General features: G+C 45.6%; 1 protein-coding gene across 1 annotated transcript in view; it reads left to right on the forward strand.

The window, feature by feature from the left end:
• LOC112249815 (XK-related protein 6-like) overlaps positions 1–13,455 on the forward strand; it is a 160,063-nt gene extending 146,608 nt beyond the window's left edge. Inside the window, exons 2-3 of the mRNA XM_042321348.1 lie at positions 9,288–9,484; positions 10,771–13,455. Coding sequence (XP_042177282.1) covers positions 9,288–9,484; positions 10,771–11,741 — 1,168 coding nt within the window. The 3' untranslated portion in view covers positions 11,742–13,455. The remainder of the gene's footprint in view (positions 1–9,287; positions 9,485–10,770) is intronic.
• Positions 13,456–15,936: the final 2,481 nt, after the last annotated feature.

Genomic DNA, 15,936 nt, shown 5'->3' on the forward strand with positions numbered 1-15,936 from the left:
CAGATGGAGACTGGTATAATGAATGAGTTACAGATGGAGACTGGGATAATGAATGAGTTACAGATGGAGACTGGTATAATGAATGAGTTACAGATGGAGACTGGTATAATGAATGAGTTACAGATGGAGCCTGGTATAATGAATGAGTTACAGATGGAGAATGGCATCATGAGTCTGGTATGAATGAGTTACAGATTAGAGACTGGTATAATGAATGAGTTACAGATGGAGACTGGTATAATGAATGAGTTACAGATGGAGGCTGGTATCATGACTGAGTTACAGATGGAGACTGGTATCATGAATGAGTTACAGATGGAGACTGGTAAAATTAATGAGTTACAGATGGAGACTGGTATCATGAATGAGTTACAGATTAGAGACTTGTATACTGAATGAGTTACAGATGGAGACTGGTATAATGAATGAGTTACAGATGGAGAATGGTATAATGAATGAGTTACAGATGGAGACTGGTATAATGAATGAGTTACAGATGGAGGCTGGTATCATGAATGAGTTACAGATGGAGACTGGTATAATGAATGAGTTACAGATGGAGAATGGAGATAATGAATGAGTTACAGATGGAGACTGGTATAATGAATGAGTTACAGATGGAGACTGGTATCATGAATGAGTTACAGATGGATACTGGTATAATGAATGAGTTGCAGATTAGAGACTGGTATAATGAATGAGTTACAGATGGAGCCTTGTATAATGAATGAGTTACAGATGGAGACTGGTATAATGAATGAGTTACAGATGGACACTGGTATCATGAATGAGTTACAGATGGAGACTGGTATAATGAATGAGTTACAGATGGAGATAATGAATGAGTTACTGGAGACTGGTATAATGAATGAGTTACAGATGGAGTCTGGTATAATGAATGAGTTACAGATGGAGACTGGTATAATGAATGAGTTACAGATGGAGACTGGTATAATGAATGAGTTACAGATGGAGCCTGGTATAATGAATGAGTTACAGATGGAGTCTGGTATAATGAATGAGTTACAGATTAGAGACTGGTATAATGAATGAGTTACAGATGGAGCCTGGTATAATGAATGAGTTACAGATGGAGACTGGTATAATGAATGAGTTACAGATGGACACTGGTATAATGAATGAGTTACAGATTAGAGACTTGTATAATGAATGAGTTACAGATGGAGACTGGTATAATGAATGAGTTACAGATGGAGAATGGTATAATGAATGAGTTACAGATGGAGACTGGTATAATGAATGAGTTACAGATGGAGGCTGGTATCATGAATGAGTTACAGATGGAGACTGGTATAATGAATGAGTTACAGATGGAGACTGGGATAATGAATGAGTTACAGATGGAGACTGGTATAATGAATGAGTTACAGATGGAGACTGGTATCATGAATGAGTTACAGATGGATACTGGTATAATGAATGAGTTACAGATTAGAGACTGGTATAATGAATGAGTTACAGATGGAGCCTTGTATAATGAATTAGTTACAGATGGAGACTGGTATAATGAATGAGTTACAGATGGACACTGGTATCATGAATGAGTTACAGATGGAGACTGGTATAATGAATGAGTTACAGATGGAGACTGGTATAATGAATGAGTTACAGATGGAGAATGGTATAATGAATGAGTTACAGATGGAGACTGGTATAATGAATGAGTAACAGATGGATACTGGTATCATGAATGAGTTACAGATGGAGCCTGGTATAATGAATGAGTTACAGATGGAGTCTGGTATAATGAATGAGTTACAGATGGACACTGGTATCATGAATGAGTTACAGATGGAGGCTGGTATAATGAATGAGTTACAGATGGAGACTGGTATAATGAATGAGTTACAGATGGACACTGGTATCATGAATGAGTTACAGATGGAGACTGGTATAATGAATGAGTTACAGATGGAGACTGGTATAATGAATGAGTTACAGATGGAGACTGGTATAATGAATGAGTTACAGATGGAGACTGGTATATCATGAATGAGTTACAGATGGAGACTGGTATAATGAATGAGTTACAGATTAGAGACTTGTATAATGAATGAGTTACAGATGGAGACTGGTATCAATGAATGAGTTACAGATGAAGACTGGTATAATGAATGAGTTACAGATGGAGACGGGTGTAATGAATGAGTTACAGATGGAGACTGGGATAATGAATGAGTTACAGATGGAGACTGGTATAATGAATGAGTTACAGATGGAGACTGGTATCATGAATGACTTACAGATGGAGACTGGTATAATGAATGAGTTACAGATGGAGACTGGTATAATGAATGAGTTACAGATGGACACTGGTATAATGAATGAGTTACAGATGGAGAAACTGGTATAATGAATGAGTTACAGATGGAGACTGGTATAATGAATGAGTTACAGATGAGAGACTGGTATAATGAATGAGTTACAGATGGAGAATGGTATAATGAATGAGTTACAGATGGAACTGATATAATGAATGAGTTACAGATGGAGACTGGTATAATGAATGAGTTACAGATGGAGACTGGTATAATGAATGAGTTACAGATTAGAGACTGGTATAATGAATGAGTTACAGATGGAGACTGGTATAATGAATGAGTTACAGATGGAGACTGGTATAATGAATGAGTTACAGATGGAGACTGGTATAATGAATGAGTTACAGATGGAGACTGGGATAATGAATGAGTTACAGATGGAGTCTGGTATAATGAATGAGTTACAGATGGAGACTGGTATAATGAATAAGTTACAGATGGAGACTGGTATAATGAATGAGTTACAGATGGAGAATGGTATCATGAATGAGTTACAGATTAGAGACTGGTATAATGAATGAGTTACAGATGGAGACTGGTATCATGAATGAGTTACAGATGGAGACTGGTATCATGAATGAGTTACAGATGGAGACTGGTATCATGAATGAGTTACAGATGGAGACTGGTATAATGAATGAGTTACAGATGGAGGCTGGTATAATGAATGAGTTACAGATGGAGACTGGTATAATGAATGAGTTACAGATGGAGACTGGTATCATGAATGAGTTACAGATGGAGACTGGTATCATGAATGAGTTACAGATGGAGACTGGTATAATGAATGAGTTACAGATGGAGACTGGTATAATGAATGAGTTACAGATGGAGACTGGTATAATGAATGAGTTACAGATGGAGAACCTCTTCCCTTCCTGTCTGAATTGTCATACTTGCATTCTAAACAGTACACTGGGTATGCAAAAATAGACTGTTTTATAACACGTGAAATTTCTCAAATTGAGTGTGTTTTGAATGCCACTAGGTAACTCTAAGTGGCTCTGGATAAGAGCATCTGCTAAATGACTAACATGTAGGATGTAATTGTCGTAGTTTGTGGTGTGTAACAGTCTTTAGTCACCCAGCAGTGGAGAGGAAAGAGCTGTCTCTCCGGCTAGCTGGCCTAGACCCATATCTGTCTCTGTCTGTCTAACTGAGCTGGCACAATGTCCAAATACATCTACCCCGTGTTGTGAAGCAATTCAAACGAGGACAATAGGGTGGCAAGGACAGAAATAGCACGGACAGTAGCCCCCCCCCTTCCCTCCCCTCCCCTTCCCTCCCTTCCATTCCATTCCATTTCCCTTCCCTTCCCTTCCCTTCCCTTCCCTTCCCTTCCCTTCCCTTCCCTTCCCTTCCCTTCCTTCCCCCTTCCCTTCCCTTCCCTTCCCTTCCCTTCCCTTCCCTTCCCTTCCCTTCCCTTCCCTCCCTCCCTCCTCCTCCCCTCCCCTCCCCCCTCCCCTCCCCTTCCCTTCCCTCCCCTTCCCTTCCCTTCCCTTCCCTTCCCTTCCCTTCCCCCCTTCCCTTCCCTTCCCTTCCCTTCCCTTCCCCATAGTGATTCGGGAGGACTAAGCCTAAAATGGGGGGCTAAAGGGAAGGGAAGGGAAGGGAAGGGAAGGGAAGGGAAGGGAAGGGAAGGGAAGGGAAGGGAAGGGAAGGGAAGGGAAGGGAAGGGAAGGGAAGGGAAGGGAGGGAAGGGGAGGGAGGGGAGGGGAGGGGAGGGAAGGGAAGGGAAGGGAAGGGAAGGGAAGGGAAGGGAAGGGGAGGGGAGGGGAGGGGAGGGGAGGGGAGGGGAGGGGAGGGGAGGGGAGGGGAGGGGAGGGAAGGGAATGGAAGGGAAGGGAATGGAATGGAAGGGAAGGGAAGGGAAGGGGGAAGGGAAGGGGAGGGGAGGGGAGGGGAGGGGAGGGGAGGGAGGGAGGGAGGGAGGGAGGGAGGGAGGGAGGGAGGGAAGGGAGGGAGGGAGGGAGGGAAGGGAGGGAGGGAGGGAGGGAGGGAGGGAGGGAAGGGAAGGGGAAGGAAGGGAAGGGAGGGGAGGGGAGGGGAGGGGAAGGGAAGGGAAGGAAGGGAAGGGGGAAGGGAGGGAAGGGAAGGGAAGGGAAGGGAAGGGAAGGGAAGGGAAGGGAAGGGAAGGGAAGGGAAGGAAGGGAAGGGAAGGGGAAGGGAAGGAAGGAAGGGAAGGGAAGGGAAGGGAAGGGAAGGGAAGGGAAGGGAAAGGGAAGGGAAGGGAAGGGGAGGGGAGGGAGGGGAGGGAGGGAGGGAAGGGAAGGGAAGGGGGAAGGGAAGGAAGGGAAGGGGAAGGGAAGGGAAGGGAAGGGAAGGGAAGGGAAGGGAAGGGAAGGAAGGGAAGGGAAGGAAGGAAGGGAAGGAAAGGAAGGGAAGGAAGGAAGGGAAGGGAAGGGAAGGGGAAGGGAGGGGAGGGAAGGGAAGGGAGGGAGGGGAGGGAAGGGGAAGGGAAGGGAAGGGAAGGGAAGGGAAGGAAGGAAGGGAAGGGAAGGGAAGGGAAGGGAAGGGAAGGGAAGGGAAGGGAAGGGAAGGGAAGGGAAGGGAAGGGGATGTTGTTGTTGTTGTTTGTGTCTATATTCAGAAGCGAGTTATGTTCAGATTTAGGGATGTGAGGTTCTATATTCAGAAGTGAGTTATGTTCAGATTTAGGGATGTGAGGTCTTGCTCCTAGACATTGCTGTCCGTGCCCAGCAGGTGAAGTCTGTCTGTAGCTCCAGGAATACAGGGAGAAGGTCAGAATTGGGGAATGTTTCAAACGACGATTTTGAATGTGTTACAGATGGAGGCTGGTTAATGAATGGGGCAGCAGGGTAGCCTAGTGGTTAGAGCGTTGGACTATTAACTGAAAGGTTGCAAGTTCAAATCCCCGAGCTGACAAGGTACAAATCTGTCGTTCTGCCCCTGAACAGGCAGTTAACCCACTGTTCCTAGGCCTTCATTGAAAATAAGAATTTGTTCTTAACTGACTTGCCTAGTAAAATAAAAATGAATGAGTTACAGATGGAGATGGGTGTAATGAATGAGTTACAGATGGAGACGGGTGTAATGAATGAGTTACAGATGGAGACTGGGATAATGAATGAGTTACAGATGGAGACTGGTATAATGAATGAGTTACAGATGGAGACTGGTATCATGAATGACTTACAGATGGAGACTGGTATAATGAATGAGTTACAGATGGAGACTGGTATAATGAATGAGTTACAGATTAATGAGTGACCATAAATGAGTTGCATATTTTTTTTTCTAGAAGCCAGGCAGCAAAGAGTTGTAGTAGAGAAGTTATGTGTTTTGTCTGTCTGTCTGTCTGTCTGTCTGTCTGTCTGTCTGTAGTGAGTGTTTGTTGTAGTGAGTGTTTGTTTATGGAAGAATTTTATAGGAGGGAGTCTGGGACTGTTCTCGTCTTGGTGTGTGTGTCTGTGTGTGTGTGTGTGTGTGTGTGTGTTGTGTGTGTGTGTGTGTGTGTGTGTGTGTGTGTCTGTGTCTGTGTCTGTGTGTGTGTGTGTGTGTGTGTGTGTGTGTGTGTGTGTGTGTGTGTGTGTGTGTGTGTGTGTGTGTGTGTCTGTGTCTGTGTGTGTGTGTGTGTGTGTGTGTGCGCGCGTGCGCGTGCGCGTGCGTGGGCGTGTGCGTGTGCGTGTGTGTGTGTGTACGTCTGCAGCAAAAGGTAAAATGATGCGTGGTGTTTATTTCTGTCATTACTCTTCTACACATGAGACTTCATCTTCACATCTCTTTGTCCCTTTGAAGACAGATGACTAGTGGTTTTAATGCAGGACTACAGTTGATTGTGCCCCCTAGTGTTAGCTCTACAGTACTACATGTAGATGGCTGCTGAACGGCATGGTGGTTGAAGTGGTACTGCAGAGCAGTGTAAAACCTGGTCTTAGGGATCCAAATGGATGATATTTTTGTTTTTGTCCTCGCACACTCGCACAACTGATTGAAATCAAGGCCTTTGACGAGGACTAGGATTAGTGGAATCAGGTGTGCCAGGGCAAAAACAACCAGATCACCTCACTTTAGGTCCCCAGGACGAGGAATAAGAAATCTGGTCTGTCATGGATTGAGACTTTTTTTCAAAGAGCTGTCCAGACACCTTCACATACAGTTTAGACTCTAGATGGATCTGAAATGGCACCCTGTTTACATTTTAGACTCTAGATGGATCTGAAATGGCACCCTGTATACAGTCAGACTCTAGAAGGATCTGAAATGGCACCCTGTATACAGTCAGACTCTAGAAGGATCTGAAATGGCACCCTGTATACAGTCAGTCAGACTCTAGATGGATCTGAAATGGCACCCTGTTTACAGTCAGACTCTAGAAGGATCTGAAATGGCACCCTGTATACAGTCAGACTCTAGAAGGATCTGAAATGGCACCTTGTATACAGTCAGACTCTAGATGGATCTGAAATGGCACCTTGTATACAGTCAGACTCTAGAAGGATCTGAAATGGCACCCTGTATACAGTTTAGACTCTAGAAGGATCTGAAATGGCACCTTGTATACAGTCAGACTCTAGAAGGATCTGAAATGGCACCCTGTATACAGTTTAGACTCTAGAAGGATCTGAAATGGCACCCTGTATACAGTCAGACTCTAGAAGGATCTGAAATGGCACCCTGTATACAGTTTAGACTCTAGAAGGATCTGAAATGGCACCCTGTATACAGTCAGACTCTAGAAGGATCTGAAATGGCACCCTGTATACAGTTTAGACTCTAGAAGGATCTGAAATGGCACCCTGTATACAGTTTAGACTCTAGATGGATCTGAAATGGCACCCTGTATACAGTCAGACTCTAGAAGGATCTGAAATGGCACCTTGTATACAGTTTAGACTCTAGAAGGATCTGAAATGGCACCTTGTATACAGTCAGACTCTAGAAGGATCTGAAATGGCACCCTGTATACAGTCAGACTCTAGAAGGATCTGAAATAATGGCACCCTGTATACAGTTTAGACTCTAGAAGGATCTGAAATGGCACCCTGTATACAGTTTAGACTCTAGAAGGATCTGAAATGGCACCCTGTATACAGTTTAGACTCTAGATGGATCTGAAATGGCACCCTGTATACAGTCAGACTCTAGAAGGATCTGAAATGGCACCCTGTATACAGTCAGACTCTAGATGGATCTGAAATGGCACCCTGTTTACAGTCAGACTCTAGAAGGATCTGAAATGGCACCCTGTATACAGTCAGACTCTAGAAGGATCTGAAATGGCACCTTGTATACAGTCAGACTCTAGAAGGATCTGAAATGGCACCTTGTATACAGTCAGACTCTAGAAGGATTTGAAATGGCACCTCTGTAATACAGTCACGGACCAGGATTAGAGACTCTAGAAGGATCTGAAATGGCACCTTGTATACAGTCAGACTCTAGAAGGATTTTAGACCCTGCTATACAGTTTAGACTCTAGAAGGATCTGAAATGGCACCCACTGTATACAGTTTAGACTCTAGAAGGATCTGAAATGGCACCCTGTATACAGTCACACTCTAGAAGGATCTGAAATGGCACCCTGTATACAGTCAGACTCTAGAAGGATCTGAAATGGCACCCTGTATACAGTCAGACTCTAGAAGGATCTGAAATGGCACCCTGTATACAGTCAGACTCTAGAAGGATCTGAAATGGCACCCTGTATACAGTCAGTTTCCTCTATGGTGCATAGAGCCCAGCCATGGTCAAAAGCACAGTGCACTGTCTAGTGAATAGGGTGTCATTTCAGACATACAATTCTTCTCTCTTCAGTAATCAAGGTTCTTTACTCACCATGTTGTTGTTTTTATCAATAGCCTTCCTTACATCCTCCAGTTTTATCCTGGGGAATCTATGGTTTCATTAGACTCACTGTAGAACCACACAGATCTATGGTGACATTGTAAGGCTGGTCAATGCCAGTGATTGTACTGGGTGTATTGGAACGTGGCAGTCATCTGCTATACGATAACCACAAGAACACCTGCCCAGTGAGAGGGGGGAGACTGGGACATTGAGAGGGGGGTGTAGAGAGAGAGAACACCTGAGAGAGAGAGAGAGAGAGAGAGAGAGAGAGAGAGAGAGAGAGAGAGAGAGAGAGAGAGACAGAGAGAGAGAGAGAGAGACAGAGAGAGAGAGAGAGAGAGAGACAGAGAGAGAGAGAGAGAGAGAGAGAGAGAGAGAGAGAGAGACAAATTAATAAATACATCTATGGATTTCACATGACTGGGCAGGGAAGCAATCATGGGTGGGCCTGGGAGGGCATAGACCCACCCACTTGGGAGCCAAGCCCAACCAATCAGACATAAATATTCCTCAGTTTCATCAGTTTCATCAGCTGTCTGGTTGGTTGGTCTTAGACGATCCGTGTTTACACGTTGTCTGCGGTTGTGAGGCTGGTTGGATGTACAGCCAAATTCTATAAAACGACGTTGGAGGTGGCTTATGGTAGAGATATGAACATTTAATTCCCTGGCAACAGTTCTGGTGGACATTCCTGCAGTCAGCATGCCAGTTGTACACTCCCTCAACTTGAGACATCTGTGGCATTGTGTTGTGTGACAAAACTGCACATTTTAGACGGGCCTTATATTCTCCCCAGCACAAGGTGCACCTGTGTAATGATCATGCTGAATAATCAGCTTCTTGATATGCAACACCTGTCAGGTGGATGGATTATCTTGGTGAAGGAGAAATGCTCACTAACATGGATGTAAACACATTTGTACACAACATTTTATAGAAATAAGATAATCATTTTGTGCGTATGGAACATTTCTGTGATATTTCATTTCAGCTCATGAAACATTGAACCAACACTTTACATGTCCCATTTAATGTTTTATTCAGTATAAATAGACTAATCTCCCCTTTATATGTTCTTTGCTTTCTCTCTCTCTTTCTTTATTCTTTCTTTCTTTCTTTTCTTTCCTCTGTCAGGTACATCCGTACCATGTATCTGGGCATCCAGAGTCATCGTCGGAAGGAGAACCAGAGGCGGTTCTACTGGGCCATGATGTATGAATATGCCGACGTCAACATGCTACGTCTGCTGGAGACCTTCCTGGAGTCAGCTCCTCAGCTGGTCCTGCAGCTCTGTATCATGATCCAGAGGAACCGGGTTGAGACCCTGCAGTGTAAGAGACAAAGGGGTTCCCCAGGGCTCTGTGTGGGGGTTATGTAATATATTATTATATTATATTATATTTCTATTTTATTATATTACATTAAATATTATCATATTATCATATTATATCCGGAGAAACCAGGCCGAGACGCTGCAGATTTAGAGGGGTTCCCCATGGATCCGTATTGGGACCACTCCGGTTTTGGTTTGACCTCTTCCACCGTTTTTGTTACAATTTTTTTTTTTTGAATAAGTAAATTCCTTGTTGAATATAAGCAACTGTCATCACATTTGTATGATTTTTTTGTATTTTAGTTTGCTTCAATTCTCAGTTTGACGCGAAACTTGGATTTCGATATTAAACCCTTGCAAATTTTTTTTTTGGAAACATTTTCAATCAAAAGTGTTTAATGCGTGAAAATAGTATGTGAATGTTACAACAAATAACACATGTTGAGTCTCTGTGAAGGCAACTATATCACAGCAGTGTGTTGTGCAGCTCAGTTGACATAATGCTGGACCATTTTTCACATTGCAGGTGATATGAGAGCATCGACTGTACTGCTGATGTTCATGCTGATGTCTCGATCAACATGGACTGTCTTAGGGAAGCAGGACTGGTGTAGTAAACAAGTATTGCTGAGACTGAGAATGTCCTAATATGGACACCGTAGTAGTGTGATTCAACCAGCCATAATATATCTGAATATCACACTATATTTAGAGTTTAATTTTGTTCACTTTGTCACTGCACTGTACACGGATAAGCACATTTAAATGTTATATTTTAATATTTAATTTCATAGTTTAGTTTAGCTAAAATTACGTGATTAATTTGATTGTCCGTTGGTTCAGGTTATAAATTAATTTTAAAGTGTGGAGATGAATTATTCATTATGAGTGGAAAACAGTTTGACTGTCCTGCAGACATTGATTCCCAATGCTCCAGCTCTCAGCTCTCTCCAAACATTCTTACTGGACTTACAGAACAACACCTGCCCTGTCACACAGAAATAGTCACCTTTTATTCTCTCTCTTTCTCTCCATCTTTTTCTGTCTACCTTCTGGTGCTCTCTCTCTCTCTCTCTCTCTCTCTCTGTCTCTCTCTCTCTCTCTCTCTCTCTCTCTCTCTCCCTCTCTCTCTCTCTCTCTCTCTCTCTCTCTCTCTCTCTCTCTCCCTCTCTCTCTCTCTCGCTCTCTCTCTCTCTCACTCTCTCTCTCTCTCTCTCTCTCTCTCTCTCTTTTTCTCTCCTTTTCTCCCACTCTCTCACTCTTATCCTTCTCCTTTCTCCCTAGGTATGTCTGTGCTGGCCTCTCTCCTGTCCCTGTCCTGGGTGCTGGCCTCCTATCACAAGCTCTTGCGTGACTCCCGTGACGACAAGACGAGTCTGAGCTACCGTGGGGCCCTGGTACACCTGTTCTGGCGTCTCTTCACCATCTCTTCCCGGGTCCTCTCCTTCGCCCTGTTCGCCTCCGTGTTCCATCTCTACTTCGGCATCTTCGTGGTGCTGCACTGGTGCGCCATGGCCTTCTGGGTAATCCACGGTGGCACCGACTTCTGCATGTCCAAGTGGGAGGAGATTCTGTTTAACATGGTGGTGGGCGTGGTCTACGTGTTCTGCTGGTTCAACGTGAGGGAGGGTCGGACGCGCTACCGTATGGTCACCTACTACACCGTGGTGCTACTGGAGAATGCCGTGCTCACCGCGCTCTGGTACGCCTACCGCGACCCCGCCACCACCGACGCCTACGCCGGCTCCGCCCTCTGCGGCGTCTTCTTGTGCTTCGCCTCGGGCGTGGTCTGCATGGTGCTGTATTACGGGGTGTTGCACCCCATGGGCCCCGGGCTCCGGGTCCTGGCCTCCTCCTGCTGCGCTGAGCTGCTGTGGGGCCTCCCCTTGCCCCCCGAAGCCGAGCCCATGGCCCCCACCCCGGGCCCCCGAGCCTCTCAAGCCACCCCAACACGGGCCTTTGCGGGTGATTACAATGGGCAGGATGATGAGGCTACGGACACCTGTCTGCCTGTGTTCCAGGTGAGGTCCACGGAGCCAGTGGATGCGGCCGGGAGACCCATCCGGCCAGAGGGGCCCCTCATCAAGATAGATATGCCCAGAAAGCGTTACCCGGCCTGGGATGTACACTTTGTGGATCGACGGCTCCGCAGGACCATAAACGTGCTGCAGTACATCAGCCCCAACGCGGCGGGCATCAGGTATAGGGATGGGCCGCTCCTATATGAGCTACTGCAGTACGAATCCTCTCTCTGAAGGAATACTCTCCTTCCTTCTCCCTCTCTCTCTCTCTCTCTCTCTCTCTCTCTCTCGCGTTCTGTTCTTCCTGGATCTTCTCCTCTGCTATATCTGGTGCTCTCCCAGTCATCCAGTCCCTCTACATGAGCCTGTGTGTGTGTGTGGGTGTGTGTGTGTGTGTGTATGCTGTCAACTCTACCAAGAAGCTGTCAAGACTATACACATATAGTACAATCATACTTTATTTTTGGGAAAAAATAACACATACAGAGAAAAAATGAACTAATCTAATATGAAAGATGATTTTCAAAGTGAGATATATTATTATTATATTACCCTCTGGGGGGAGGGGGGGGGTTATCTGTCTGTCTGTGTGTCTGTCTGAATGTGTATATAAAGTATGTCTGTGTAACTATGATGTGTGTTCATATATACTGCGTTGGGTGATGACGAAGGTGATGATGATGATGATATTTGCAGTGGATGTGTTGTTCCTGTCATGTGACTGGTGCAGTGATGAGAATGATGGAGGAGGGGTTGACACTGTGGCAGATCTTTGCACGCAAAGACACCAATCTAACTTCCATATCTCTACGGAATTGAATTCTTTAAATGGCTGAACACAAACGACAGCCCGTCAGCCTCAAATAATCAGACCTACAGTTGAGAAGCACACAGGTATCAGATTACAAAGGAACACATCAGGCACATTTAGACATTTTAAAATGTCTGCACAACATGTGCCTATTCCATGAATGTCGATCACCTTCTCTCCCAGCCCTGGATGTGTGTTGTAATCATTTCACACTTTCTGCAGAGGTTATCCCTAAACACGGGTCTTGGATCAACTCTCAACCCTAATTTCAACTGTTTGAAGAGAAATCAACCAAATCAGAGTTTATTGGCACAAATTCCACCCATAGCGTAACAAACAGTGGCCTCTGCTGGTAGCAGTCTGTAACAGCATGCTCGATGTGGTTATTTCTATGGATGGTTGACAATATATCCCAGTGGCAATAAATCCCAGTGGAAATTTATACTGGGGACACATGAGACAAGCGTTAGTTTAGACACAACTCTCCTTTCCTCTGACATGGCTTTCACCAGTAATAAAATGCTCAAGGCATTTCTCTATAGCAAAGAGGATGAATGTTTAGAGGTGTTTCTACGCAACGGTTGTAGGGTGAAAAGAGTTTATCCGACATTCCAAAGAACTATGTTTTGTTATTGAAACGAACAACTCAAATTTTGAAATATAGTCAAATATCTAAATAAATCCAATAAGTTTGGAGGTCACAATGGTGGCTGTTGAAAAGCAACCATCAAAAAGCACATGAGACATAACGATGTACAGAACAGAACAATGCAATGACTTTCACTGTTCCTCCAGCATTCCCTGCTGTTTCACTGTTCCTCCAGTATTCCCTGCTGCTTCACTGCTCCTCCAGCATTCCCTGCTGCTTCACTGTTCCTCCAGCATTCCCTGCTGCTTCACTGTTCCTCCAGCATTCCCTGCTGCTTCACTGTTCCTCCAGCATTCCCTGCTGTTTCACTGTTCCTCCAGCATTCCCTGCTGCTTCACTGTTCCTCCAGCATTCCCTGCTGCTTCACTGTTCCTCCAGTATTCCCTGCTGCTTCACTGTTCCTCCAGTATTCCCTGCTGCTTCACTGTTCCTCCTCCTCTTCTTTGTTTCTCCCTCCTCCTCCTCTTTGTTTCTCACTCCTCCTCCTCCTCCACATCCTCTGTTTCTTCCTCCTCCTCCTCCTCTTTGTTTCTCCCTCCTCCTCCTCTTTGTTTCTCGCTCCTCCTCCTTCTCCTCATCCTCTTTGTTTATTCCTCCTCATCCTCTTTGTTTCTCCCTCCTCATCCTCTTTGTTTCTCCCCCTCCTCCTCCTCCTCCTCCTCATTGTTTCTCCCTCCTTCTCCTCCTCTTTGTTTCTCCCTCCTTTGTTTCTCTCCTCCTCCTCCTCCTCTTTGTTTCTCCCTCCTCCTCTTCTTTGTTTCTCCCTCCTCACCCCTCTTTGTTTCTCCCTCCTCCTCCTCCTCCTCCTCTTTGTTTCTCCCTCCTCCTCCTCATCCTCTTTGTTTCTCCCTCCTCCTCCTCTTAGTTTCTCTCTCCTCCTCCTTCTCCTCTGCCTCCTCCTCTTTTTTTCTCCTCCTCCTCTTCCTCATCCTCTTTGTTTCTTCCTCCTCCTCATCCTCTTTGTTTCTCCCTCCTCCTCCTCCTCCTCCCTCCTCCTCCTCTTTGTTTCTCCCTCCTCATTCTCTTTGTTTCTCCCTCCCCTCCTCCTCCTCATTGTTTCTCCCTCCTTCTCCTCCTCTTTGTTTCTCCCTCCTCCCCCTCCTCTTTGTTTCTCCCTCCTCATCCTTTTTGTTTCTCCCTCCTCCTCCTCTTTGTTTCTCCCTCCCTCCTCCTCCTCCTCTTTGTTCCCTCTCCTCCTCCTCTCTTCCTCCTCCTCTTTATTTCTCCCTCCACCTCCTCCTCCTCCTCTTTGTTTCTCCCTCCTCCTCCTCCTCTTTGTTTCTCCCTCCTCTTCTTTGTTTCTCCCTCCTCCTCCTCATCCTCTTTGTTTCTCACTCCTCCTCCCCCTCTTGTTTCTCCCTCCTCCTCCTCTTTGTTTCTCCCTCCTCCTCCTCCTCTTTGTTTCTCCCTCCTCCTCCTCCTCCTCCTCCTCCTCCTCCTCCTCCTCCTCCTCCTCCTCCTCCTCCTCCTCTTTGTTTCTCCCTCCTCCCCCTCCTCTTTGTTTCTCCCTCCTCTCCTTCCTCCTCATCCTCTTTGTTTCTCCCTCCTCCTCCTCTTTGTTTCTCCCTCCTCCTCCTCCTCTTTGTTTCTCCCTCCTCCTCCTCCTCCTCCTCCTCCTCCTCCTCCTCCTCCTCCTCCTCCTCCTCCTCCTTGTTTCTCTCTCCTCCCCTCCTCTTTGTTTCTCCCTCCTCTCCTTCCTTCCTCTCTTCTCTTTGTTTCTTCCTCCTCCTCCTCTTCTTTGTTTCTCCCTCTCCCTCCTCCTCCTCCTCCTCCTCCTCCTCCTCTTTGTTTCTCCCCCCTTCTCATCCACCTGCATGTCTTTCTTTCCCCTCCTGTTTTCAACTTTACCACAAGGTCTGCAAATCGGGTGCAAATACTTGTTGCAGGTTCTTAGAACAGAAACCTTGACCAGTATGTGTTGATATGTCATATTGTATTATACTTCAGTCTTATTGTTGTGCCCTGTTCTTTTCTACTGTTTAAATGATGATGATGATGATGGTGATGATGATGATGATGAGTGTACCTGTATTTGTGTTGTTTTTTTACTCAACATGTTGCATTTTAAAAGGTATACTGGTTTTCACAGTGTGCTCTGAAAGAGAACACTGTATAGCACAGGAGGTTGGTGGCACCTTAATTACGGAGGACGGCTCGTGGTAATGGCATTTGTGGATTTAGTGGAATGGTATCAAATACATCAAACACATTCCTCCATTTGTTTGAAGGCATTCCATTCTCTTCGTTCCAGACATTATTATGAGGCGTCCTCCCCTGAGAAGCCTCAACTGCTCTATAAGGAGTACAGGTCAACTGTGCTGGCTACTGCTAAGGCAGTTCAAAACAAAGCCAAGTCATATAGAGCTGTACTGTCTACTCCAGCCCCTATGCCCTAGCCCCTATGCCCTAGCCCCTAAGCCCTAGCCCCTATGCCCTAGGCCCTATGCCCTAGCCCCTATGCCCTAGCCTCTAGCCCATTGACCTCCAAATCTAGACAATACACACAGATGTGCCATGTTCCCTCCTGAGTCTACAGGGGCTAGCTACTCCTGAGTCTAAAGGGGCTAGCTACTCCTGAGTCCACTGGGGCTAGCTACTCCTGAGTCTAGAGGGGCTAGCTACTCCTGAGTCCACTGGGGCTAGCTACTCCTGAGTCTAGAGGGGCTAGCTACTCCTGAGTCTAGAGGGGCTGGTCTTCTATAGGTGGTCTTCTATGGTCTTCTTTACAAGGTCTTCTATGGTCTTCTATAGGAGGTCAACTATGGTCTTCTTTAGGAGGTCAACAGTCATTTCCAGAGAGGGCTAGTGCACAAAACCGACTAATGGGAATAGGTGAATGAATGCATTTCATATGCAAGTTAGTCCATTTACTTAACCCGTTTTCTGAATATAGTGTGTGTTCAGACATTGTGTGTCAGTGTGGCATGATAATAGTTTTAACTAAGCATTAGTACTGTACTGACTTAGAC

This window comes from Oncorhynchus tshawytscha, linkage group LG05 (assembly GCF_018296145.1).
Source record: "Oncorhynchus tshawytscha isolate Ot180627B linkage group LG05, Otsh_v2.0, whole genome shotgun sequence".
Classification (NCBI taxonomy): Eukaryota; Metazoa; Chordata; class Actinopteri; order Salmoniformes; family Salmonidae; genus Oncorhynchus; species Oncorhynchus tshawytscha.